The following is a 27,690-nucleotide window of genomic DNA, read 5'->3' as shown; positions in this document are numbered from 1 at the left end:
TCTTGGATGGTTCCTTCTTCACGCGAGTAGAAGCTGTCACTTAGTATCCGCGTTTACACTTCAAAAGTTAACGGACAGTAGTAGAATAGTCCTAATATCAGTGTCGCCAGATGGCTGAATATTTGACACACAAAGTAACCGAAAGTCGAAAAGAGAAAAGTTGCACTCGACATCATAACAATGGAGATTTGGCACAAGCTCATGACAGCTGCGGCATCGGCGTAACATCGGGGAGGGCGTTTAAAATGTCGATATTAACTGGAGCCACCCCCTCGCGGCTCAGCCACCATTCGTCCCATTCTCAATGGCGCAGTTTTGCGGGTTCAACTTTCCTCCTGGCGAGCCACTAGAGGGAGCAAAAAAGCCAAGCTCCAAACAAGTGTATTAAATGTGGATTGGAGTAAAGTTCCTACGGCGGTTAAACTTTAACTCCCAGACACGGCACTAGTTTTAGCGGAAACATATCCCCTTCTCGTGATTAAACTTGTCCCGTTCTCGGATATAACACCGATGGGATTTTATTTTAACAATCTCTCAACTAAAGTCAATTAGATAAATGTATCAATTAGATATCAATGATAATCCTGTAGTGGCGGACTATTAAAACAGGTCGTATATTAGAAAAAAAAGGTTTATTAAAAAATATATAAAAAAACAGTAATATTTTTTTTATAAACCTATTTTTTAATTACATATTATTATTTTATAAGTCTCCACTCCTTTGCTTGTGATTTTGGCTCTTACAAACAAAATATATTGAAATAATGATAAAAAAAGGATATAAGAGGAAATATTGAGGAAAAAAATAATTAACTGATATTAACCTATTTTATGTAATTCTACTGATACTAAATTTGTTTAATGTAATTTTTATAAAGTAAATCCATTTCTACTGAGTGAGAGTTAGAAAAAATCTGAAAACGCATTTATTTGCTTATCATTTTTTTTTTAAACTTTTTAACCTGATTTATTAGCAGATTTACATTTTTCAGTTTCATCGTCCTTGACTTACTATTTAAGAGAAACGATTTTTCTACAATCTTGAATCACGCTACCATACAATGCTATGGACGATGCCCACAAACATATAAATGGTGATTGTTAACAAACAAGAATAGCAGCCTGTAGGAACCCTGCATAAACTGCTAGCCTTGGCATATTTGTGCAAAAAAAATGAAAAGAAGGAATAACTACTTCACTAGATTGAAATAATGTTATCTAGCCCATAAATTACATGAATGCGTGTGATTAGTTTTACTTTTTGTGTGGCAAGTGTAAAATTATCACTTTTACGCCAACGTCGGGAATCGAACCCAGACAAAATGTAGGCAATGAAATTACGTAGGATAGATGAATTGTACGTAGTCAGTGACAGAGTAGTATTCCAAGCAGCAAACGGAGCAAACGAAATAATCGAATCAGACACAAAGCCGGGGGTTTATAATCAATTAATAGTTGTAATATGAAACTTGGTGTTCAGTTGCTGAGCGAATCGATAATGCTCACCGCAGCCATTGTGTCGGTGTGTATTCAACAAAGCTGAATCGAGTTAAATAATAACTGTGATACGTTCATTAATGGCTCGTAAACCGGCGACACGCCATGAATAAATAAGCCGAGATATACATATTTTAGTGAACTGTTCCGAGTAATATCCACCGGTTTCCACCGCCGCAATGGCGGACAGCTTAATGATAAAAACATACAGCTTTTATTCCGATGAATATGTATGCGCCGGAGAGGAGTATTCATTATAAAAGATTGAAAAATTAAATGGGTTTCATTTCGAGCGTGAAAACATTTCTACTCACTAGAAGCCATTAAATTGTATTTACCTAACACAAATGCGTTTTGGACCGCGTAACAAATTTAAATAAAAGGATTTTGTGTATATTACTTATTTCAATATACCTACTATAATTTTAAATTCTCTAATTTTGTAAAAAAATAATAAATAATCAGCTTTCTTTCGTACTAAAAAATTCGTTGATTTTGCATGGATTTGAACTTTACATACCTGCATGCTCGAAAATTTACATAGCGTAACACTTTTTTAATATAAAATATTACCATAAAAATTAGTTATTAATAAATAATGAAAAAACGAAAAACAATTGTTTGTAAATTAAACTTTGTTACAAAATTACTTTTAAATGAATAATCATAATGTGAGTGCTTCAAATATAAATAAAAATAATTATTTAGATAAAGAAAAATATAATAAATATAATAGAACATTACCTGATACAAAACGAAATAAAAGGAAAAATTATACATTACATTTTTATCACAATCAAATAAAGACAAATTTAATTTTGGTAAATAATTACACTCAAAAGAGGTAGCACAAAAAATAATATTTCAAGTAAAAGATGGTGTCGGCGGTTCGGAATGGCAAAAAGCCAGTTCTTAATGACCTAACTTTATTACCGACCACGATTGTCTGGAAAAAGGTTGTGAAAATAAATAAGCGGGCAAAATCGAATCGTTTCCAACTGGAAAATAGACGTAATTTATTTTCGACGGCGGCATCTTGGTACAAAAACGTAGTAATAGATTGTGTTGTAATTCCCGTATACAACACAAAATAAAAGACTTCCAAATAATCGTTTTGTATACCTTTGTGTGAAAGGAAAATGAACACAATACAAATTTGATAAATTTTGGTTTCGGTAATAAAATAAATCGCCCATTTGCCGATTTATGGGAAATATTCATCGATTGTAGTAATTTATATATCCATTCATAAAAGGATTTTGGATATTGTTTACGTACATATTGAACAACGTTATGTAGCAAACCAGAATACATTTTAAAGATTTTTTCTATAGAATGATCCGGCAAAGTATCTAATTTCTTTTTCTTCTTCTGGTGTCTCTCTAATTAATAAAGGTAGGCTTTTATATTAGAATATTGTGGACGATTGCTCGCCTACTTGTAGCGTAAAAAGTAATCATTATATTTCATAATATAAAATTTTTGAGATATTTCAAAATATAATTTCAAAACATACTTAAAAATACGCTTGAAGTCATGACAGTGGGGAATCGAACAGATTTTTGTGTTTTAATAATAATTGTTCAGATAACTCATTATAGAAAATATTAGTGATTGGTCACCTCATTTATGTAAATAAAATTATCAGTTGCATAAACTAAAACTTAAAACTACTTTGAAAGAAAAATCGATAGAATTAATAAAATAATCATGAATCGTGTTTTCATTATTCTACAATGTTCGTGAATATCGTAAACCGTATTTATGATTCGGGTACCTATCAGTACTCGCATATTTATGAAATAACACTGAAATCTCAATAATAGTAATACTTGGTTTAATTTTCAACAATATAAAATTGTATATGTAATGTTTATGTGATACCACATACACATTATACGGTACGATTAAGTACGATATTTTAAAATAGAGCGATTAAACTAAAGTAATTCAGAGCAGGTACTCGAGCACGGTAGGCTTCATCTGAAACTAATAGAAACTATAATCTCACGGGTTAACGGTATCCTGTCCGTTACGGAGTGGTGAACTTGGAAGCGGGAAGGGTCCTGCACCTGTTCACACAGCAGACTACAGAATAGTGCCACGGCTTAGATCAACCGATCCCTGTCGGCACATTCTTTATAAGAAACATTCAGATAGCTTTAACCTACCGGTAACATCCGCTAGATATGAAGTATTATTCTGTTACGTTATCCGAATCACTAATGCGATGTGCGATGAAGTTGCTGTGTTTATTTGGATTTCATACGATTTACAAATCGTTGAGGTAAAAGCCACCAAGTGGAAAAACTAAATATATTGAAATATTCTTTGAAAATTCGAGAACACGGGAAAAATCAGACTTCCTTCATTCAAACGATTAAGGATATCGCTACGATCGCCTACTAGTATTGTTTTCAGTATTACGGAATGGATGGGTAAAATAAAAATAATGGTAAAATAATTATTTGGAAATATTTGGTTATGAATTTCAAAAAAAGGAAAAGAAAAAGTCATAGATACTCTGTAAATACGAACTGTAGCCAGACAGTAATGTTCGAAAATTATTAATTACATTTTATCAAACAGATTTTTGTCTATGATCTTTAAGTGTCTTAAATTCATGTTAAACCGTATTTTAAAACTCATGTTTTTTGCTCATGTAGCGGCTCTTTAAAAAATTAAATTATTTTGTTTTACTATCTCCTCGTTATGTATCCATCAGTAAACATGACCTAGATAGCCAGTTGATTAATATGTACATACATCATATCGTGAGTTTTATGAATGATCGAAAAAATTAACACATTTGACAAGTTTCAAGAATATGATTGACAACACCATATTAATGTTTTTCTATTTTGAAAACTTGAAATGTAATTTAGAATTAGTCAAATAATTCTCCAAATAAATACTTGAGTCGTTAGCCATTCCACACGTGTTTCAATAACCTTTGAAATCCTGCGTTCACCCTAAATAGTTTTCCGTAACGACTTGATTGTGGGTAACCATAATATTAAACGCAGGTAACCTCGAATTCGGATGACTTCACGTGTAATATTCGAGCGATTGATGTAGGGGTTCATTCAGTACCCAGAAAACAGAGGGAAACTATTCGGTCGTACCAGCTAAAAGCTGGCCTCAGTAAAGATGACCTCCTTTTTGTTCGGAGCCACTTTGAAACTAAAGGAAAGTGTTTCGTTGGACATTGAATACGAGGTGTATTGTTTCCTTGTGGGAGGAACAACACCGGAAATTGTGCCTTGTTTACTGCTCTTATCACGCGATCTACGAACGTATAAAGAAAGCTTATGGAATTCTGAAGACCGATCGCTTTATGACGTGTTCAGATAATATAGAGGATTCAAAGGCAGACACACTAAACCAGCTGACGAAACAAAACATTTAATTAACTAGTCAAGCTGATACTGTGAAGGCACGTGGATTTCGAGGTTTTTTTTTTGGAAATACTATTTTCACATCACACATTACATGAAAAATAATTTAAATCTTCAAATACATTTGACACCTTTTTTGCCAATGCTTGGAAGCACAGCTGGCACAGTAATTGTTATTTTATAATATGAAACGCACTGCATGTGATAATAACTTTTTAATAACAATTTACTGAGAATAATTGTGAACTTATCTCTAAACACGACAAACCATATACAAACTGTAAATTAAACTTTTAAAAAAAAACTAATGAATAACATTTTTTTAAGATGACCGAACACAGGTAAATATCATTACAACACGGAATTAAAAAAAATACCCTAGAATCAAGAATTGAACATTCACAAATAAAATAGCGGCTGACATTGTGTTTGCTTTCAGATCCAGAGCCCTCGAGGGATTTAAACAACGGAAACAACTTAGAAAAGTGAGATCAGACAGAACGGAGCACAAAGGTAAAAGTACCCTTTCAAAAATACTTTTAAAAGTTTTGAGAAGGCCGAACTAAAGAAGGGTGAAGAAATAAGACAGAAAAGTCACCGAATTAAAGAAAAAAGATGTCCAAAAGAAAAATAACATTCGAACAGAATGTTTACATTTGTGATTCCAAATATCTTCACAATAGTTTGTAACGAAAGGACTGGATAGATTTACACTATTCTGATCACATTCATAAACGTTTAAAAAATACGAACATTTATTTATCGGAAAAAATAAAAACAGTGACTTTCGAAACACGATTTTCGTTGAAGGATCTAGAGCGAGGGGAAAACGAGACGCACACCCAAACGTGCCGGCGTTCGGCGGCCGAATGAATCAGTCGCAGAGTGGAGAAACATTCCTTAGCGGTGGCGCTGAACCACTCTGGCGGCGAAAAGCCAAACCTCGCAACCGAATCAACATCGGAAAGCTCGGGCGGTATATTTCAGAGCGTCGAAAGCTGTTCTCCGAAGTTTCACGCCAAATGAGTGTTCTTTCGCGGCACAAATCACTTCGGAAGCAATATATTTATCTGGATGGCTCAAAGCGGACGGATGAAGACATTCGTAAATAGAAGTATATATCTTTCAGTAAGAAATATATGGAGAAAAGTAATTGCGTTTACAAAATTACAATCAACTGAGATAATACTGTTAACACTTCATAAAAATTAAATGTTTAACCTGAACAGTATGCAGATAAATAAAATTCGCCGAAACGATCCTCTCAAGAAACATATATACGTATAAATAGCATATAATTAGGATCAGAAACGTATTTTATATCGGAAAATATAGGTATGGGTAGCATTAATTTAATTGATACTAACATTTTCACGGAAGTTTTTTGTAACTAAAAATTCTCTCAAGTAGTCTTGTAAATCCATAAAAAAAATTAAATAAGCAATTGAAACGAAACTATTAAAAAAGCAATTTGTACAATTGTCTACTTATGGGCTCGAACCTGGGACCATGTATTTAAATCTAATTGACTACTGAACTAAGTAGTAGAGCCTCTTTTTTATAAAATTTATTCAACGTTAAAACATAAAGCATTTCAATCATATTTTTATTTTATTATCAGAAGAATTAGTAAGAATATTGAGTTAAAAAATAATAATAAGGATAAAACGATTCCAAGACACGAGATAAGGCTATTTTGAAAATAATTTAGTACCAATAAAGGGTCGGTCCTTCGTATTACGAAAGTCGGGTGAAGTAAGATGCCAAAATATGATACCGTTATATGTGAGCGTTAATTTGTAAAGTTTTGTCCCACGAAGTTGAGCACACGCCCTCGTGAGATGTGATCTGGAGGCGGCGCAGATTAATCAGGGGCGGCCAGAGGATATGCTCGTATAAATGGGTTATGGATTTACGACCGAGAGGTTTCAACTTTGCGCTCCTTGTTAAACACAAATTGATTTATGCCATGTTCATTAATTAATCGCACTATATAACAAAGGCGAAGCTACATCGCAACCGCAGTGGATTTATTTAAATAAAAATGTACATTTTCATTTATTTCAAAACAGATTGATTTTGATACAACCATCAATAATTTTTAAAAATCGCGTCTTCATGTACCAGTGACATGCTTTTTGTTCTTGAAAATTATCATTTTTACTGCAATGGCAGCGCCATTTGTTAAACGTAACACCAATATGTGCAATACTTATCATTGTTCATCACGGTCGGCGTGCTTCTTGACAGCTGCTAAAATATTGTATACACATGAGCATTGTGAAATTAAACATGTAAGAATTGTGTTTCCTCTTTTCTTTATATTTTGTTTGACCAGACTGAGCCACAGCGACGTATGGCTGGATAGAGCTAGTTTAAAAAATATATTTAAATTTTCTTTCTTCAAAAACATTTAAATGTAATATTATTTTCATTTTACAGAACAAATGACGGCGTTAAACGAGGCAAGCAATATAGATTCACATATGCGAATCAATATTGCACATTTCCATCCAAAGGAAAATATTAGCAATAAAATGTTTGTAGAATGTAAATATGTTCCTGCACTATATAAAATAATCATTAGCAGATGAACGTGGAGGGTATTTATAGATTCGAAATTCGGATTGAATTATGCACCAATTTAAAATATCACATGAACTGAGGTCTAGTTAGGAGGTGGTGTTAAGGACAAAATATAATTACAACTATACAGGTGTAAATTCTTGCATAAATGTTGGAGCAAGAAGTTTGTCAATTCTTTATTATTCCATTCGCTGTGTTGGTGGGGGGTTTGGGACTATGTGCTCGGTACACAGTTCACCCTGAAAGTAATCTTTTCAATCCAAGGAAAACTTTCCCGTCAGCCGAGCAGAGCGGAAGGCAAAGAAGGGAAACTCTCGCGAGGGGAGCGAGGCAGTGTGGGGGGGGTGGGGGTGAGGTTCACCACTCATTTCCTCCGTAAAATTGCCTTTCAATAAAACATACGTTAGTAAATTGATTCTCTCTTAGAGAATTCCACGTGCTTACCTAAAACAATATTCATAAAAAATACTATCTTCAATTAATTTTTTTATCTAAACAAATCTTAAATTTGACAATGTCAATTTATACATAATTTACTAGTGGAATCAGTCTGGAACAATTTGATGGGTTTTTTCAATAAGGGTCTATTTATGAATACGAAAATTAATCAAAATGAAATCTCCGTGTCCATAATAAGAAGTACGAATATTTTTTATTAATCGTTGCTTAGTCGTCATTATTACTACTGTATTAAACTGGTTTACTTTTAAGTCGCTCAAATAGTGTTGAAAAATAATGAAAACTTAAAAAAGCTGTAATATTAATTTTCTGTAAAAAGTTTGTATATGGTTTTTAATAAACGTTTGTAATAACAATACGCGTTAACATTACCGAGTACAAGTCGGAGTTTTAGAAAATATATTAAAAATGAATCATTATTTATAAAACTAAAAATATGGATATAATAAATAAAGATTATTTGATAACCAATTATTGAGAATCCAAAGCTAAATGAGAGCCAATAAAAATACATAATAATCCGAAAGTTGTGCTTTGTAAGAATAGTAAAGGGAATGCCGGTACATTCAGCATTCAGAGGTTCACACCCTTCTCACGGATAATGTAAAGACGAGGAAACAACCCTCACCCTTCACCCAGGAATGGGAATTCTCGGCGGGCATTATAAGGCATCGCGAGGGTGACGGTGACAGGGGTTGTATCGCCATTCCTTCGCAGATTTTGCTTTCAGACAATCAAATAATCTACTTAATAATTATTATATTGATATAACAACCGCGTTGTAAATATTATACGGTAGAATTATTTTTAAACGAGTGCTTTAATATAAACTTCCGAAAAAGTAGGTCACCTAAATACACGAGCACAAACTTGCAGAAGTCGAGTGGAAATTTTCGCCATTTAAAAACCTGTTGATGTATAAATTATGAAACATTGTGTCAGATAAAGTAAGCGAAAAATGTAGCAGCCTCGTACAATAAAGATAATTGGATAATAAAATAAACCCAGTAGCTCGCGGATTCATAAAAAAGCTATTATTCTGGTAAACTTCAAGTGAAAAATCATCTCGTTAAAATTCAACAAACAAAGGGTTAATATGGCGACACGCAATACCGTTTCGTGTCTAGGAAATGTCAACTTTATTACCGCTGGGAATAGGGACTAGTCCCGTTCGCAGGAGGCAAGGAAAACTCGTTGATAACGAGAGCAGGGTGGGCTTAATGTATGTGGAGCGACAAATTTATGAAATCGATAAACGAGCGACGTTGACATATTGTGGTGTTGACAACAGATTAAATATTTTGAAATGTCGGAGACGGGGAATTTGGCTTTAATGGATCAATAACCAGTACCCGGGTTTATCAAAGGGATTTGAATCCAATCTCGGGTAAGATTAAATATCATATATAACCGTCACACAAGTAAAGCGATAGCTTAACAAGATGTCGGAACCGGCGTTATGTGATTCCGACAATTCAATACAATTTATCCGTATACTATATAAACACAAGACGTAACACGATACGCGGAGATTTGTGAAATACGGGAAAACATTTCCAGTATTATTATCTACTGCGATTTCTTAAATTTGACAGCCACTTACACGGGATATTGAATTATCACAAAGAAATAAACCCTCGTCGCGAGAATAAACTGTCATACTTGTTGTGCCGTTGACGTAATATTGGCTTAATATAAAAGCATGTCGGGGAGAAAATTGTATAATGGCACGTCGAATAATAATTATATTTCAGTAGCGAAAAATCATTCGGGACAACTTTCACCGGGGAGGTGACTGATATACGAAATATGCTGAGAATCATGAATAATTTATTTAGAGGCCAGCCTCTTTATTATTATTATTAAAACATATTTTATATTTACAGGTATTGTATTCATAACATAGTTCTATATATATTATATATATAGAACCATGTATTTATTATATATTTATATGTGGATGTGTGTGTGCGCGTATATATTTAAAATCATATAACTGACACAATATGCTGACGGCGCTAAACGCTGTCACATACTTATTTGTATTCACAGATTAGAGATAAACAATAAATGTGAAAACAAATTGGGATATTTTTCAAACAGAATGAGGGATACGAGCGGGACACGCGATTTCACTCTGTAATAAAATACGTAGAAAGCAGGTAACACTCCCTTTACCTAAATTTATGAATCGTATTTTAGTGAAACAAAAACTTTGCCAAGTTGAATAGTATCTACGTTGAAATGACGAGTTTAGCAACTTTGCGGGAAGTATAAGAGATTTTCAGGCGACAACCTCGCCGGGGGTGTCCAATTAACATCGATGAACCTTCTGGTTGATTACTTCAGACTCTCAGAGGAGCATGGCCGAGCTTTTTCTCCTGTCCCCGGAGTTAATTGCTATGGAACAATTTAATTAAAATTTCGAGGACGAGATAAGATGGTCCCCAGCGGGCTGAGGAATGGCGGAGTCGATTCGCGTACAACGCCAACTTAACTTGATGGGATGAATTAATTAATGTGACAAATTAAATATGAACTTGCTTCAAACAAAATGGGTGACGATGGGGTAATTTTACTAAATGACTCACAGAGAATACATTAAGCATCATTGTATAATATGTACAGGTAAATTAAATAAAACATAAAAAAATAAAACAAGAAAGTCCTTCCTTATTATATATTAATCACAACGTTAAAAAGAAAAGCATTATTACAAAAATAAAAGGTATATAAAAAGATAAATAAATTATTATATCTCCGGTAAAAAGTAACAAGTTTAAAATAACGATAACCGAAAAGCATTAACTAATGAGAGCAGATTTTCTAAAATAGAGAAGTATTATTAACACGGAACAAAAGCTTCCATAAAGAAAATAGAATACCGTGTTAAAGTATCGAAATTAAGTATGGGGAATGGATAAAATCTCCCTAAAATGTACTTAAATGAAACATTTATCAACGCCAAGTTTCGCGAAACACGACAATCCCTCATTTTATTTGGAGTAATTTAATGTTATAGCGGTTGAATGGGAATACCCTTATCGGCGCACAATTTAAAGGGGGAAATAATAATTTGTAGAATACTATCGTCTACGGGAAATTCGCTGGCAGCGAGCCAGACGACTGCGCCGAGGGAAAAATGTAACTACGATATTCTTAGCCAAGAACCCGGCTACCAACTGATCGTTCACAATGTTACTTTAAACTTTTATTTACGATGGAGTAATCGAATTACGGTCGGGGCAATCGAAAATGCAGATTTCCTAACAACTGCAGCGTGGAAAAGGCAAAGCGGATCGGAAGGTTCCTTTCAAATTAGAGAGGGTCGGAAGAACTATTACTAATTGAGAGTGCACTCAACTATACCCAGTATTGAGGATTTTCTTGGTACTGTATAGTATAATTCGTCGAGTCATGTCTACATTAAATATTAATTCAAAAGCGAAACGAGAAAATATCGGAAAGTTCTATATTACAACTGCATTTCCAAAAACGGAATTGATAATGATGAAAAATTAAAAACACAGAAGTCTTAATTTTAAAATAAAGAAATTTACAAAGGATGCATTTAAGAATTGGAGCTTTAGAAAAATATAATATTAAATTAATGTGTTTTTGATACGATACAATAATATTTATTATTTCTGCATTATTTTTAATCAAAGTTTTACTTGGTAAATACCATTATTCTTAAAATCTATTGTGACATGTATTTCGATACATTCTGCATCATTTTCAAACACCATGATTGAAAATGATGCGGAACGCATCAAAACACGCTTTACTATAGATTTTAAGAAATAGCGGTATTTACCAAGTAAAACTTTAATTAAAAATGCATAGGTACTACCACAAAATCAATTTATGAAGTTATTTAAACTATTTGTGCTTTTTTATTTGATTTATTTTACAACTAGTTTGGTAAGATACACGTAAGATCAATGTTAAGACGCATTTTATGTATTGTATGTAATACAACGCTTAGATGCACTTCTGGATATTGACGTATCTCGATATTCTCAAGTTGATAAAAGAGAACGAATTGTCCCCGAATCGGGGGTAGGTTGGGCAGGTTGAGCCGGTGCCAAAGTGCAGCCAATATCAGAAGCGCAAAGTGGAAGTATAACGTTGCGGAATCGTGCAATTTACCCCGCTGCACCACACGCTGCCGGTGATAAGTGGGCTTGTTCAACTAACGGAAAATTTACTCCACCGCGGGGTGGGGCATACTACCTCATAATGTTCCGTGTTCAAAATCTTGTGTGTTTAACTGTACAAAATTCAGATTCATTTAAGAGGTCTTATAGACACATCACTCATCTAAAAGAAAGTACATACAAAGATAAATAAGAATTTTAAAGTCTGTTAATATTAATATATTGTTATTAATATGTATTACTAAACATAGCCGACAACTTGTCAAGTGGAATTTGTTTTTGCGCTTTATAGTTTAGTTTGTTCTGGTGAGAACATTAGTTTTTGTTGACATCACAACCATTTCTTTACTTTAATTGATGATTCGGTAGTCACTTTGTGGTAATATCTTTTAATTTTACATTAAAATTTTAATTGGCACATCAACATTAATTTATGTATTTTTTTAAAATTGTATAAAACAAATTAATTATAAATAACAATATTGTCACACGTGTTTCGATACATTCCGTATTCAGGTCACAATAAATTTTTCCATCATGTCACAATAGATTTTAAGAAATAGTGGTATTTACCAAGTGAAAATAAAATTTAAAAAAAATCAATTACAGCTATTATCGAGATATTTTGAAGATTACATCTCAGAAAATATCGTTAAAAAAAGTACTTTCCGGAATGATTGATATTTTCATATACGAGTATACAGCATAACTAAGTAATATAGATGGAATGATTTTTATGTATAATAGGTAGTTTTGAAGAGCGGTGGGTGTACTTACGTGCGCGGGGGTGTTGTGTATGACGTGGATCTTTGGCGCAGGGCCGGACGGGGGCGCGGGCGCTTCCTTGTCCCCGGGAGCCAAGGCGGCCAGGGCCGGCAGCCGCTTGGTGCCCAGTACAGGACGCCCGGTCGCGCATTTTATAGCGTTCTGAAAAATAAAACAAGAGAATATTAAAACGAAATGCCGATTTCATGTAGATCGGTTATACAAGCGAAAGTTGGTGAATAATTCACAAGAAAACACAACACTGATGACGGGGGAAATCGCCAATAGGGTTAAAGAAAGTACATATTGACTTCGCGAGCATGTTGCGCGATTTAAGTGCCAGTAATAATAGAGGACTTACTCCATTTTCCTTGTTTTATTTAATAGTAAACATAGTAGGCGTAAATCTATCAAGTAAAAAATTCATCAAGTTACATTATGGACTTTTCCGCTAAAAAGCAGTAAAAATGGCAATTTCGTACGAGTCGTGGGTAAATGAATAATGGATTATGTAATGCCATGTTACAGCGTCCAGTGAACCGTTAAAGCCAACAATAAATATAATAAATGAATGAAATTGAAAGAGCACATGTTGGTAAAAGGAGGGGAAAGGTTTATAGACCACTTCACAGGCGATCCTTACATCTTACCCAAATTCGCCGCGAAATAAATTTGGAGAATAAATCGAATCGTATTTGGAATAAATGTAAATTAGTCAAGAGACAGCTGTTCATACCAATACTAGGGTATTTATTAGAGATGAAATGTTCACTAATATCCGGAATGCGGCCTACCCGGCTTTATTCTAATATACGAATATTAGAAGCAGAAAGGTGTTTTGATTACGAATAAAACATTTTTTAAAGCAAAGCATAGCAAATCGGGTGTCGGGTTGTGGTCCCGTGGTTTGTGTCGCAGACTCTTAAGTCAGAGTTTCTCGGTTCGAACACACTCTACCACAAGTTGATACGTATTTCTAATAATTAGCCGCTTAGGCTCACAGAAATAGTATGAAATTTAAATATTTATGTAAATAATAATACAAAAAAACAAATATCTCTTTCAAAAACCATAATTTTGGATTTGCTAACATTCATTAATAAATCACTTTCCTTGCATACATTATACACTTTTGTCACCAACAGCATACAAAAGGCAACAGACAGTCAAATTATTCATTCTAGCTCCAACATTTAAATCTTTCAGTTCATGAAATATTGAATACGATAGCATAGTATGTTTATTTATATTTATACAGAAATAATAAGATAAACTTAAGTCAATATCCATAACTAAAAATCTGACGTGTTACATTATTTTTGCTTTCATTTTTTAATTCAGCTATGCAAATTGCATAATTATCAGGTATTTTTATGCCAATTACAAAATTAAAGTTGCAAATTGTTGACCAGTATTATTAGTGTACAAAGACAACCCTGTAATTATTAATCAATTAAATTATTTCAAGAGATCCTAAACGAAAATTGATTTTATAGGATATATGTATTGCTATAACGGTGGGGCCACACGATAAGTATCGACTATTACCGGAGTTGACAGGGCATTAAATTACGGTACGAGGTAGCAGCGGAAGTAGCGAATAAACAAAATTATGGTATGAAACACAACCGAGTCATTATAGAGGGTGAGTTTTACATGCACAATTATACCAAAAATGGACTAATTGAATGTAGAAAGCAATATTACAACGCGTTGGGTTATTAAACAATTATTGAAAAAAGGGGGCAGCAAAATAGGAAATATATAAATTAATTTAATTTAAAAACGTATTTAATGAAAATTTTGTAATATTTCCATCTAAAGAACTCACTGTAAAGAAATGATCATTTTTAATACATGATCACATTGAAAGAGTAGGTATTCGCTTAAAATTAAAAAAAGGGAACTTTGCATTGAGAAGGTGTGAGCGAAAGATAAAAATAAATAAAATTGAATAAATACTCATGAGCGTATCAATATTAACATTGTCTCATTTATAACTGGCGTTAACACGAATATTGTATTATCGTAAAAGCGATAAGCAAAAATCAAGATACCGTGTGGGACGATAAAAATCGAATACAAAAAATGAAGTACAAGAGAACAGGTTTGATGGCAATAAAATAAGTGGCCTTTGTTATCTTATCAATAATGCGTTATACAGAGCGAAGGAATCAATTGGATTAAAGTGTTACGCTTCCGAAGCTCTTCCATTATAGGAGAAGTAATAAACCGGAGTGGAATAAGAATTACCACCTACTCTGCGTCCGTTCCGGATCTTTCGCCTCAATGTGCAAAAGGAACGTCATAGAATTTCCGATTGAGATAACGGAATGTTAATGTGTTGACCGTTTCAACGAAGTGCCCGTAATCTTGCGGTATAGACCTTACCAATTATTGGATAAAGTTTACGGAGAAGCTTGTAGCCCGTAGCGCTCAGTGGACCGTTCACCCAGTCAGATGTATTTTCAGTAAATAAATACATTTCTCGCGAACACTGCTCGGGTTCTGTTGAAATATTTATAAACCGGTATAAATCAACTAACCTGTATAATATGACATTAAAAAAAATGAAAACAAATACTTCAATATTGTTTTTATGTTTATTTTAAATACATGAACCTACACATTTTAAATTCCATACCGGCGAAAATTGATTGTGAAAAAAAGTTTTCACAATAAACAATCGTGCTAATTAAAAAAAATACCGTTCTGAAATCTAAATACTCATCTTTTCACTATGCATAATAAGAATGTTTTATAATTTTTTGTTTGTTTTAAAACTTAATATTAAGTATACTATTTATTATACTATACAATATTTTAAGGTAAGCCTGGAAGTTTTGGCATAGCGGAATCGAACCTAGATACTCTGATACAGAATTTTTGACATAAACCAAGTGCTACAACCCAACTCAAATATCTAAAAGCAGGTTAAGCGTATGTATTCACTCTTTCAAAATAAAATATTCAGAAAATTGTTTTAGATTTATGATGTAAATACATTTAGAGATAATACTGTAAGAGGTATTATTATTTAAGATGAAGGAAAATGTTTCTTGTAATCTGACACGAAATTTCCCGAAAAATGAATCATTTACAGGGCCGTTATACGCAATGAAAAGGGAAAAGACAAATAAAATAATATATACCCTCGGAGCTAAATGTCGCGAGGTTTTGCCGAGCGTTTTATGGCTGGATTAAAGGAACGGGGAGACGGCGCTAAAGCAATTTGAAAAATGTGAAGTCAGATATGACATTTGGGATACAAATGTTCCGCTGACAGGCCGGGACCGAAACTCGACTCCCGCGAGTCACTTTGCCCGCGAGGGGGAGATTCAGTGGAAATAACGCGCTTTGACGACAAGTTGACACGACGCGACGCGCAGACACAAAGTGGAATGTATTTATGTAATAGTACAAGAGATTGTTTCCTGCTTTCTTGACAAATTTTCCAGCCGGAGAAATGTTATACCGCTCAAACGCGATATTTGGAATGTGATTCGGCGTGTACCGCAGAAAATGCCATTGAAATCTTAGAAAAAAATAAGTTATAAGAGAACAACATATAGCTAATGCGGTACACAGCAATAAAATTGTTGAACGCGATCAACTTTATTATTACGACATGCGGAACAAAGCTTTTAGGTATATTAGATTGTCTCGTGACATGTGTGGTGATAACGTTTTTATTTGTGTGTTTCGTAAGATAAATGTATCCACAAAATTTCATGTTTTAAAATTACAAATCTTCGAATTTACATTATATCTGTCTGAATCAACTGTGAATCAACCATGAAACAATAATATTTTATCCAATAATTTCAGTTATTCACACAAGGATTAACACCAAAACTTTCTGGTTAACTACCAGACAACCATTTCGCCGCTTCTCAGACAACCATAGCGGGTAGGCAGAGCACCGTTCACTCTACACCCTTATCAATCTTTCCATCTTTCTGATGGATAGTGGAAATCAAGGGATTATTTTTCTCGTACTGAATGGTAGAATTTGTCCGCCTCCGTAGTGTAATGGTCAGCACGCTCGGCTACCGTTCTGGAGGTCCCAGGATCGATACCCTGAAAGGGTCAAATAAATATACGTAATTTTTGCACTCTTACATTTATTCAATATTACCCTGGACTGGTACCTAAAGCGGAGGGCTTATCACCCTTTCTTCATGTGAAAACGATCAAGATAACACTGCGTTTATATGACGCAGTGCCCTATGCACCATTGAGGTGCGGATAAGGGTTCGAAGAAGAATTTTTATTTGTGCGTTTCGTAAGATAAATGTATCCACAAAATTTAATCATGGTAGAATGGTATATTCATAAATGGAAATAATTATTATTCGATCGGGAAAACGGTGGCATGTCAACGATGAACGTCTCATAAAAACGAATACCACACATACCAAGGCACGCAATACTTCATCCAGCATCCGCGATTCGTGGTAGCCGATATTATAAAGCTATAACCGGTTTAGGGCGAGTGACAGAACAAACATTTCATCCGAGTTAAACGTCACAATAACACTAATGGAGAGTGTGGCGGTATTATTACGCTGGCGAGATGAGAGAGATCGCGGAGCGGCGTCACCGCGCAGACAGTTCATTCACGCCGGTAGATATTAATAACTACACACTGTAATAATTGTCTATAGAAATTGTAGACATGTCAAAAGTTATGCGGGAATTTCTCGCCGGAACATCTGTTCAGACAATTTCGCTAAATGGCCGGGGAAAACATTTGCCAAGACGAGATACTTATGCTTGCATAGGTCTCGTGCATATGCAGAAAGATGTATGTGTATGCTAAAGTAAAAAATAATATTATTATGAACTTTGACCCCAATCGTAACCAATAATGCACGGGGGACCAAGTCGGAGCGATGCGGTGTTACATATGATGTAATTGATTTTTCGTTGTTGCTTAAAATACCGTTTTTGTATTAAAAACACAGTTTTTCTTAAAATAAATATACAGTTTTGAAAAGAAACGAGTTATTATTCAAAGGCAAGGAATTAAAAAAATACATAATAAAAAAAATAAAAAATAAATATATATATATATATATATATATATATATATATATATATATATATATATATATATATATATATATATATATATATATATATATATATATATATATATATATATATATATATATATATATATATATATATTTATATATATTTATATATATATATATATATATATATATATATATATATATATATATATATATATATATATATGTATATATATATATATATATATATATATATATATATATATATATATATATGTATATATATGTATATATATATATATATGTATATATATATATATATATATATATATATATATATATGTATATATATATATATATATATATATATATATATATATATATATATATATATATATATATATGTATATATATATATATATATATTCTAAAATAAACACGAAAACACGTCTGACTTCTAGCGCGACCGTTCGCGTTCTGAATTTGAACGTTTGTAATCTCACTCCGATCAATCGATTTGTAAAAACATAAAATTTCGATGTAACACAGAAATGTGATGATTGTTTAAAAAAAAAATACTATATTTTTTATTAGAAGATATAAGTACGTGAGTGAAGAAGTTCAGAGGAAAGAACGTAAGTTTAAACTGTTAAGAAAATTAAAAACAAGGCAGAGTTATCTTGATCGCTAATTACACGAAGGCAAGGTGGTCAGTCTTATGCTACAGCAAAACTCATTAATAGGTACAGATTACAGTGTAATAACACCCAATGTTAATGAAATCGCCGGAAGTCAATAATGAAACAAACAAAAAAACATGTGTAAAAAAAATCAGTTTAAAGGCGATCTGGCTTTGATAAAATTTGAACCAATAAAGCATATATTCGTGTTATTATTACACGTATTGGAATCACGGGTTGTCGAGAGTATATTAATAATACACGATGTTAAAATTTAGTTTCAAGTTGAACGACCAGTGGTATGTTTAAATCATGCTGGAAAAGTGGAGCGTACAGGTCACGCGAAAATGCCGCCGCTGCAAAGGATAATTTAATAACCCTCGTCTGTTGGTAGTAGTAGTTGTTCTGGCGCTCTGTTTGCGCAAAAACTTTGTGTTGAATGGGAGAACTTACTCGAATGAGCACTAATCAGACAAATGAACTCGTTTTAGAAAAGCAAACTAAACGTTTGGCTTGCAACTAATAAAAAAGTGCGATTTATTTAATATCGTGAAGATGTTTAAATAGTATATACTGATTTGGGGTTAAATTTGTATAACTCCATAATTTATATTTGAATTAATAAAATGAAACACTTACTTTTATGGTTTACTAAATAGTATATTTTAAATGTAAAAAATAGACTTAAAAAAATAATAATTCGTCGTGTCAATTGTTTCGCCTTGTTAGGGCATTATCAACCTAACGTGAAGATTAATAAGACTAAGGGTCCCTTTGTAAAGCTATACAAAATCTAAGCATTTAAGTAATAATAAGTCTAAACATGTACAATAAAAATTATGGAAAAAAAAACAAAAGTTAGGGGTAAGGCCAATGTAGGTATTAATAAATTAATAATAAAGAAATAATCTAATTATAAACATAGTATACAATATACCACTTTGTTGAGCTAAAAAATCAGTTTTTTTGTTTGTTTTAATTTTAAAAATATAAGTTAAAATGGTTTTATAAGTTGATTCAATATTAAATTAAAATGTAATCAAATACAACGGAAAACAGCATTAAAAATCATGATATTTGAAAGAATTATAACTTAATATATTATTAGATTAAAACCAATATTTTTAGCTATTCCACTTTATTTTTATTTTACCAGCGACCGGGTTTCGTCGTTACCGACATCATCAGACCAGTCTGATGATGTCGGTAACGACGAAACCCGGTCGCTGGTCAAATAAAAATAGAGTGGAAAAGCTAAAAATATTGGTTTTAATCTAATAATATATTAAAAATGCAATTCCATCACGAAGTGTCAGTGGATAATATAAATCTATTAAAAAATTATAACTTACATTTAAAATATTAAATCGATTAACTCTGAATTGGAGTAGTACAACTAATAAAAACCGTATTACAGTAAGTCATACGACATATATGGTAAGTCCATAAGTGCCAACAACAGAAGGCGGAATTTCTCAAGAATACAGTTATGTTTTCCAACAGCAATAATACACCGTAGATAATGCGAGAACCGTATTTTAAAATAAGTATTTTCCGAGATGTCCCGCTAGGAAAACACACCTTACATCCCCCATACCCCACCCCACCGCCGTCGCCTCCCAGTAACAAGAGCGGAAACAGTAGAGCGCAAAAATTATTCCAACAGGAATACGGCAAGAGGGGAAAATCCTGTTACGATCAATCATCATTGTTTTGCTTTCAGGATCAGATATAGAGAGGCGGTAGGGATAATATATGGAAGACTAGAGAATTTGCACACTAAAAAAATATGTGAGCAAGATAAAATTCTCAGATGACAGAATATTTTATTGAAAGAGATTGGATGACGAAATAAATTCCAAATTTTACAAAAATATCGATTAGCAAATAAATAAAAAATTCAGTAGAAACAAAATTGCATAAATAATAATTGAATTTATATATTTGGCATTTAATTTATAGAACTCCATTTTAATTATTACTGCACATGTTACAATTATTACTTAAGTACCTAGAATTGTATAGCTATATATGGACCCTCAGTCCATTTAATCTTCACATTAGTTTTAAAATGCCATAACAAGGCGAAACAATTGTCACAAATTTTATTTTTATGCGTTTTGAACAAAAAAATAAAATTTAGTAGACTGTAAAAATCAGCGTTTGATTTTAACATTTAATACATAACATAATAATTTTAATTAATAAAATAACATCGAAAATCTCGTGGCAAAAGTGTATTATTCAAGTAAAGTCCACTTTAGTGAGCTATTTATTTATAACGCGAGTTGAAAAAATAATAAATGGCGGGTACGTTAATAATAGTAAACCCTGATAAGTATCGCACTACTAAAATAATTTATCATCAAGCAGTGGACCGTTCAGGCGGTAATTCGCATAATCTTAATCATAAACCCGTATACGGCCGGTTTATGCATGGAGGAGTCGCAGCGGGCCCGGCCCACCCCGGCCACTTTAGTCGCTACATATTTACATCTTACAAAGTCGTAAAATCTGTCCCGACATTACGACGGTGGCTTAATGAACGCGGAACATTAATTTTCTGCGAACGAGTATTAAATTCAACCGTGAGAGAGCTGCCGAGTAGTTTCGGCGAAATATTACGGCGGGTGGCCAATAAAGCCCGAAAACTTTACAAGGCCTCCAATAAAGGCTAAACGAGCGCCTAGCGCAGGGCGACTCGGGGACATTTGTATGTATGAACCGTAAAGCCGGCAGACATAAATGTGGAACATCGGCCGGGGTGGCGGCTCATCAGGATTCAGCGGGCGGCCGCCTATTATTAAATGTATCGGCGGGTGCCCTCGTAGGGCGAAGGGAGCGCGCTACTTCCGGTACCTGTTCCGGATTGATTTTGCCAGCTTTTCCTCTTGGCTTTTTACCGTTAATCGACATATCGCAACAATACTCACTACTACGTAAATTATTACCCCAAAACAGTATTTGTAGAGTTGAGATTTTAGAATATTCGATGATAATTTATTTATATGCAGGAAAATTAATGCAGAAACGAAGAACAAATTATGTGCAAACCCACTAAAATTAATAAAGATATCTAAAATAACTTATTTAAACAATTTCCTAAATAACACTTTAAATCCTTTTACTATCAATGATAACCTCAAAATGTTTACAAATTGTACTAAAATATTATTATCTCTTTTTTTATTCCAAGATCTTAAAATAATACTTGACACTGGCAGAAACATCCTTTCACTGGGTGACTGCCAAATGAATAATAAAAAAATAATAAAGAAATGAAATGAATGAAAAATGATCGCTGATATTGATGATATTTAATAGTGTATTCTTTATTGCTATTGTACATAACTTTATTAATATGGTTAAAAGCATAGCCGTAAATAAAACTTTAATAATGGAAATGATGCCATGTTAAATGAGATGAGAGAATTTCAGCAACAGGGTGATAATTGGCAGAATCAGGTATTTCAAATAAAAGCGGCCGGGTCAGGGGTCGAAAGATTGGCGGGTATGTATGAGGAGATGCATGAATATGGAAGAGGCGAAGAACGTTTGAATGAATGAATGAATGGCAAAGACAGGGTGGAATGGTGTGATGGTTAGTTAGCTAAATTATTCATGGAGACATAAATATTTACTTTTTCATACATGTCCATTCTTATAAATCAAATCACATAAAATTTCAGCATATAAGAAGTCAATTAAGGGTAAAATTCAATGATTTCCCCACGCCTCAATGTTCGTGAGCTCGCCCACCAGAGGATTATCTTTCGGAAGAAAAGACAGGTACGATAGATTTCAGATTTATCGCTCGGAGACAATGCTCGCGTAAGCCCGGGAATAAAACAGAAGGGTAAAAAATATCGGAGCGACTGAATGTGCTAAAACTTGTAATCGTGGGCTTAAAGAGGAAACGGATATATCCTGTCACAAGGCACAGCTGCCGTTGGCAAACGATATACCTGAAGATGTCTCTATAACGGTTAGTACTTACGCACATTTAAAATTATTAATTTTATAATTATGACTCCATACTTTAGTTCTCGTTAATTTGAAAGGTAGACGTTAAGTTAAACGTAGTCAACGATTGTTATACATAAACAAAGATCAAGCCTAAATTAAATCTACAGATAAACTCCTATTTTTTTTATATATATCTTTTCTTCTTTTTCAAACCCTTATCCTCACCCGGTGGTGCATAGGGCACTGAATCAATAAAACGCAGTGTTATCTTAATCATTAACATATGAAAGAAAAGTGACCAGCCCTACCAGTCCAGGATGATATTGAATAAATATTAGAGTAAAAAAATCACTTATATTTATTTGACCCCCATGGGAATCGTACACGGGACCACCAGTACGTTAGCCGACCATGCTTTTTTTACCATTGTTACCACTTTTATTTTTTATCATGATATAATTATTTTTTATGTTTAAGAACTTACAATAGCCGATACTATGATAATTGATAAAATTTCAATGACATATTTAACGCAAGCATTATGATGCAGGCCCGGTCGGGGGTTGAGATTCCCAAAAGAGAGGAGGACCTGATATAAATAGGTTGATCGGTCCGGAATGGGCCGCCTCTGGCCGCCGGGAGATGAAAGAGATCAAGTAAGATACGACACCATCCCTTATGATGATAAGCTTAGTTGCGGCTTACCGGGATTGGATATTGTTTGGAGACTTTTGTGGGGGGCGTCCCGACCCCTTTACCGCCCGTTCTTGGGATTCTACTTTACCGAGGCTAGAGGTGAACGGAGAGAGATGAAAGGAAGAGGTAAGAAAAAGTACAGCTCGTAAGCTGCTGAGATTTCACTCTTTTATTAATTGATTTCAAATAAAATAATGTATATATACTGTACAGGGACATGTCGTAAGCCCTCTTAATACCCAGACTTTCATATTCTTCTTAATCTGTGTTGAGATGCCAAAATGATAAAAAAATAACTCCTAAGTGGATAAACCCAGATAAGTGAACAAGTATTTGTATTATATTTATTGTTTCAGCATTTACTTTGTGGTAAGACATGTTAAAATGATTAAGGAAAGACTTGTTTTTACGCCACTAGAGTTTATAAATGACTACTAGTTTCGGAAGCTAAACTTCCATCGTCAGGTCTGAATAATAACTGTTATTATTTGTTAGGTGTTTCCTTTATCACTTCCTATTACTTAATATTATTCAGCTTATAATTTTACCAGTTATTTTATTTACACATCACTAAATGTTGATTTGTAAATAAAATAACTGGTAAAATTATAAGCTGAATAAAAAATACAAAAATCTGCTCTCAAGCGTCTTCCAGTATGTAAAATAGTCCGGGGTTCTAATATGGCATAAAACTTAATTAAAGGGTCTCAGCTAAATAAAAGCTTTCTAAATCCAACCATAGATGGCGGTTATGAACTTTGTGATGAAGCGGTAAAAGTTTTATGATACACATAAGTATGAGTTCTAAAAATTTGAGTAGTGTGGTTGTCAATTGTGGGTAGAATGGTGAATGTTACATGTGTAAAGAGCTTCTTCATCTATGATGAGAAGTCAAAAAAAAAAAAAAAAAAAAAATATATATATATATATATATATATATATATATATATATATATATATATATATATATATATATATATATATATATATATATATATATATATGTGTGTATATATATATATATATATATATATATATATATATATATATATATATATATATATATATATATGTGTATATATATATATTATAAACATATTTTTTTTATGTTACTCTCTAAACGAATATCGACGAGATAAATAGGATTCCATCAAGATAATTCCTCCTTCACTTTTCGGGGTATTATAATATTATTGAAAATGTTGAGATTATTATTAAATCTACATGAAAGCTTGTTGGTAATCCATCCGCATCTTGAAAGCAAATTTCTCATCAATTCAAACTTAAATTGCCTAGTCTTTAGTAATTAACCTTTCGCCAGACATCGGAGATTACTCAACGAGAACTTCTTAATTACGTCGAAGTTTATCTTATTTCGCTTAATCGCAATTGAAAATCTAAGTACCTACCCTCGAAATAGCTACCGAGATAATCCATTAAAGCATTTAAAGTATTTTGAAAATTACGCAAAATAATAAAATTCTCCAATTCATTTTATGAGAAATTCAATAATATATTTTGTATATTAAAAGCATTGTTAATTTTGTGGTACAGTTATAAAACACTTTCCTTATCATTCATCATTCAATATGTGTAATACCACTTTAATAAACACTAATTCGCGACTACCCGGTCATTAAAATAAAATTGTTACGGTCTGACATTTAACAATGATAAGGAGTGTTAATTTAATAATAATTCATGTGTCCTTTGACATCTCAACACAGATGAAGAAGAATATGGAAGTCTGGGAATTTACAGGGCTTACGACCGTCAAAGGCTAGGTTAAGTGATCACTTTACTCAACATTCCCCAATTCTACCCTTGATTGACAACAACACTACAAAATTTTTCGAAACTTCTAGATATGTTGATCTAATTCGTAACACAGCATGCGCGAGTTCACAATAGCCATCTATTGTGGGATGAGAAAATCTTTTATTAAACAGAGACGCTTTCCAATTGTATGTGAGGTCCCAATTGGAGATAATCCAGATTTGTGAATATGAATGAAGTATTTGCACACTCAAAATCTTGTTAACAATTCAATAGCTCTAAAATTGTAGTAAAAGATGGTACCATTCGGGTTGAAAGGTAATGGACAGTATTATCATGTGGGGAAGTCTAGTAACCAAAAATCTCCAGCCTGCTCAGTGACACACTTTCAAAAGGGGTAAGTGGGAAGACCTACCGCGATGAAAATAATCACTCGTCCTTAGGCAAGGGAACCGGCACAAAGCCAACTCAAAGCGGTTCATTTCAAAGGGCCATTCACGCGAATCGAGATGCCACGCGATAAAAAGGAATGCAATATTTCCCGCTTGTATTTTTACCAAATTGGCAGGCACATAAACGGTTTGCTAAAGTGCCGGGCGCGTTGACCGTTAAGTCGGAGTTCGCGGATAAGACCGAAGGGACCAGGGGTGGCCCGTGGGATTAAAACCATTAAATTATCATAACAAACAGAGAATAGGCAAATGTGTCAGGGGTAGTCTCCCCTAACTACCGGTGGGCCGGACGGGGTCGAGTAGGGTGCGGTGGTATCGCAAACACAAACGTATATATCGCCTCGGGCCGGGTCGGTCGGGTTTCGGAAAAGCGATACCGCAATCAAACAAGAGTTAATGCGTGATAATATAGATTAACTCAATACTAAATGCGTGAGAAATCGTATTTCTGTACATGAAATAAAATTGTTAAAAATTAAAATAAAATGTACAAACATAAATTATTTTTAATGACATATAAATCATTCGCAAACAAGTATTAGCGAAATATTATATTAACGATACTACATTACAATTTCGTGAATTATCGTTAGCATTTATCGCAAAACAACTTAATTATAATATTGCCAAATATTATTTTTATATTACAGTACCTACTATAAACATTTTTCAACATAGTAACGAGAAGTATTGTATGATTATTATTTAATGTTTTTTTAAATAAAAAATAATAAACCACTGAATGAGTTTTATTTTATTATGCACGACTAGATTCGAAAACTAAGAGATGTTTTCATCTACAGGTGAAAATTAAAACTAACGAGCAAAAAATATTTAGGGGTGTATATATATATATATATATATATATATATATATATATATATATATATATATATATATATATATATATATATATATATATATATATATATATATACATATACATATATATATATATACATAAACATATACATATACATATACATATACATATACATATACATATACATATATATATATACATATATATATATATATATATATATATATATATATATATATATATATATATATATATATATATATATGTATATATATATGTATATGTATATGTATATACATACATAAAAATTCTAAATAATATTTTTTCAACATATTTTCTAAAAAAGTCATATTCTAATACATGTACATACATATTCTTTTAAAATCACTTGTAAAAATATGTTCGATCACTAGCGCGGACGTTAGCGTTCTGAAGTTTAAGTTTGCGAGTTCCCTCTTAAAAAACTTCTTAAAAAAATCATATAAAAAAATGTTTTTAAGGATACAATATAATTACATAATGTTTAACTAAGCTTAACAGAATATCCTTCTAATACGGGTAAAACAAATGTAAGCGGTGAAGTATTATACAGGCAAGGCTGGATAATAGTCAGAAGTTGGGAACTCAACCCGGAGGCAGTAGGGGTAAGATAATTTAATATCAATTGCCTCGGGGGAAACTCCTTTATGGTATTAATCAGAATACATCACGTCAAGATGGGTAGATCATCTAAATCTATTATCGTTACTTTCAAATTATATATTTACAATGCCTTATTGTAAGTGAATCTGAAGAAAAGTTTACGAACGTGTTAATATAATTTTTAATCTAATCAATCTGGTTAGTAGGTGTCGTATACGGGTAAAGCACGCACGTTATATTACTAAAAAATGCAAAAAATAATAATCATACATACTATTAAAAAAGTGATGGTTTCCATGTAATAATAATAAACATGAGACAACTTCGTTGATGTCCCGCAACAGCAAAGGCACGCTGGCCAAATTAAGTGCATTAGTTGTGAGCTCATAAAATGTCATTAGATACTAAGATCACTTAAGAGCTCATTTAAGAGCAGATTGCTATCAGTGTTATCTTGATCGTTAAATACGCAAAGGACAGGTGATCAGCCTTGCGCTTCAGGAACCAGTCCAGGGTCATACTGAAAAATCACTTTTTTTATTGCTTTGGATTCGAACCCGGATCTTAGGGAATGGTATCCTAGCGCGCTAACTACTACACTATGTATCACCCTTCTATTCCAATATTTGCACCTATTCAGTGAGCACAACACTGCTACCGACATGAAATATCGCAACGCGGAGGATGAGTAATGGCCTCGGATCGCGAATGTTTGCCGGCTGACCCCGCGTCACGACACGGCCGGCCCGGG

At 33.1% G+C, this 27,690-nt stretch overlaps 1 protein-coding gene across 13 annotated transcripts in view; it reads right to left on the bottom strand.

Moving 5' to 3' along the window:
• tay (tay bridge kinase) overlaps nt 1-27,690 on the bottom strand; it is a 340,896-nt gene that overhangs the window by 215,528 nt on the left and 97,678 nt on the right. For all 13 annotated transcript variants that reach the window (XM_088262457.1, XM_088262460.1, XM_088262462.1 and 10 more), the window contains exon 2: nt 12,878-13,027. In XM_088262457.1, the coding sequence (XP_088118583.1) occupies nt 12,878-13,027 (150 nt within the window). The remainder of the gene's footprint in view (nt 1-12,877; nt 13,028-27,690) is intronic.

The sequence above is a fragment of the Brachycentrus maculatus genome, unplaced genomic scaffold (assembly GCF_059751285.1).
Source record: "Brachycentrus maculatus isolate JH-2025_06_01 unplaced genomic scaffold, ASM5975128v1 h1tg000180l, whole genome shotgun sequence".
Classification (NCBI taxonomy): Eukaryota; Metazoa; Arthropoda; class Insecta; order Trichoptera; family Brachycentridae; genus Brachycentrus; species Brachycentrus maculatus.
The sequence above is the reverse complement of the archived record's forward strand: the minus strand, read 5'-3'. Positions and strand labels throughout refer to the sequence as shown.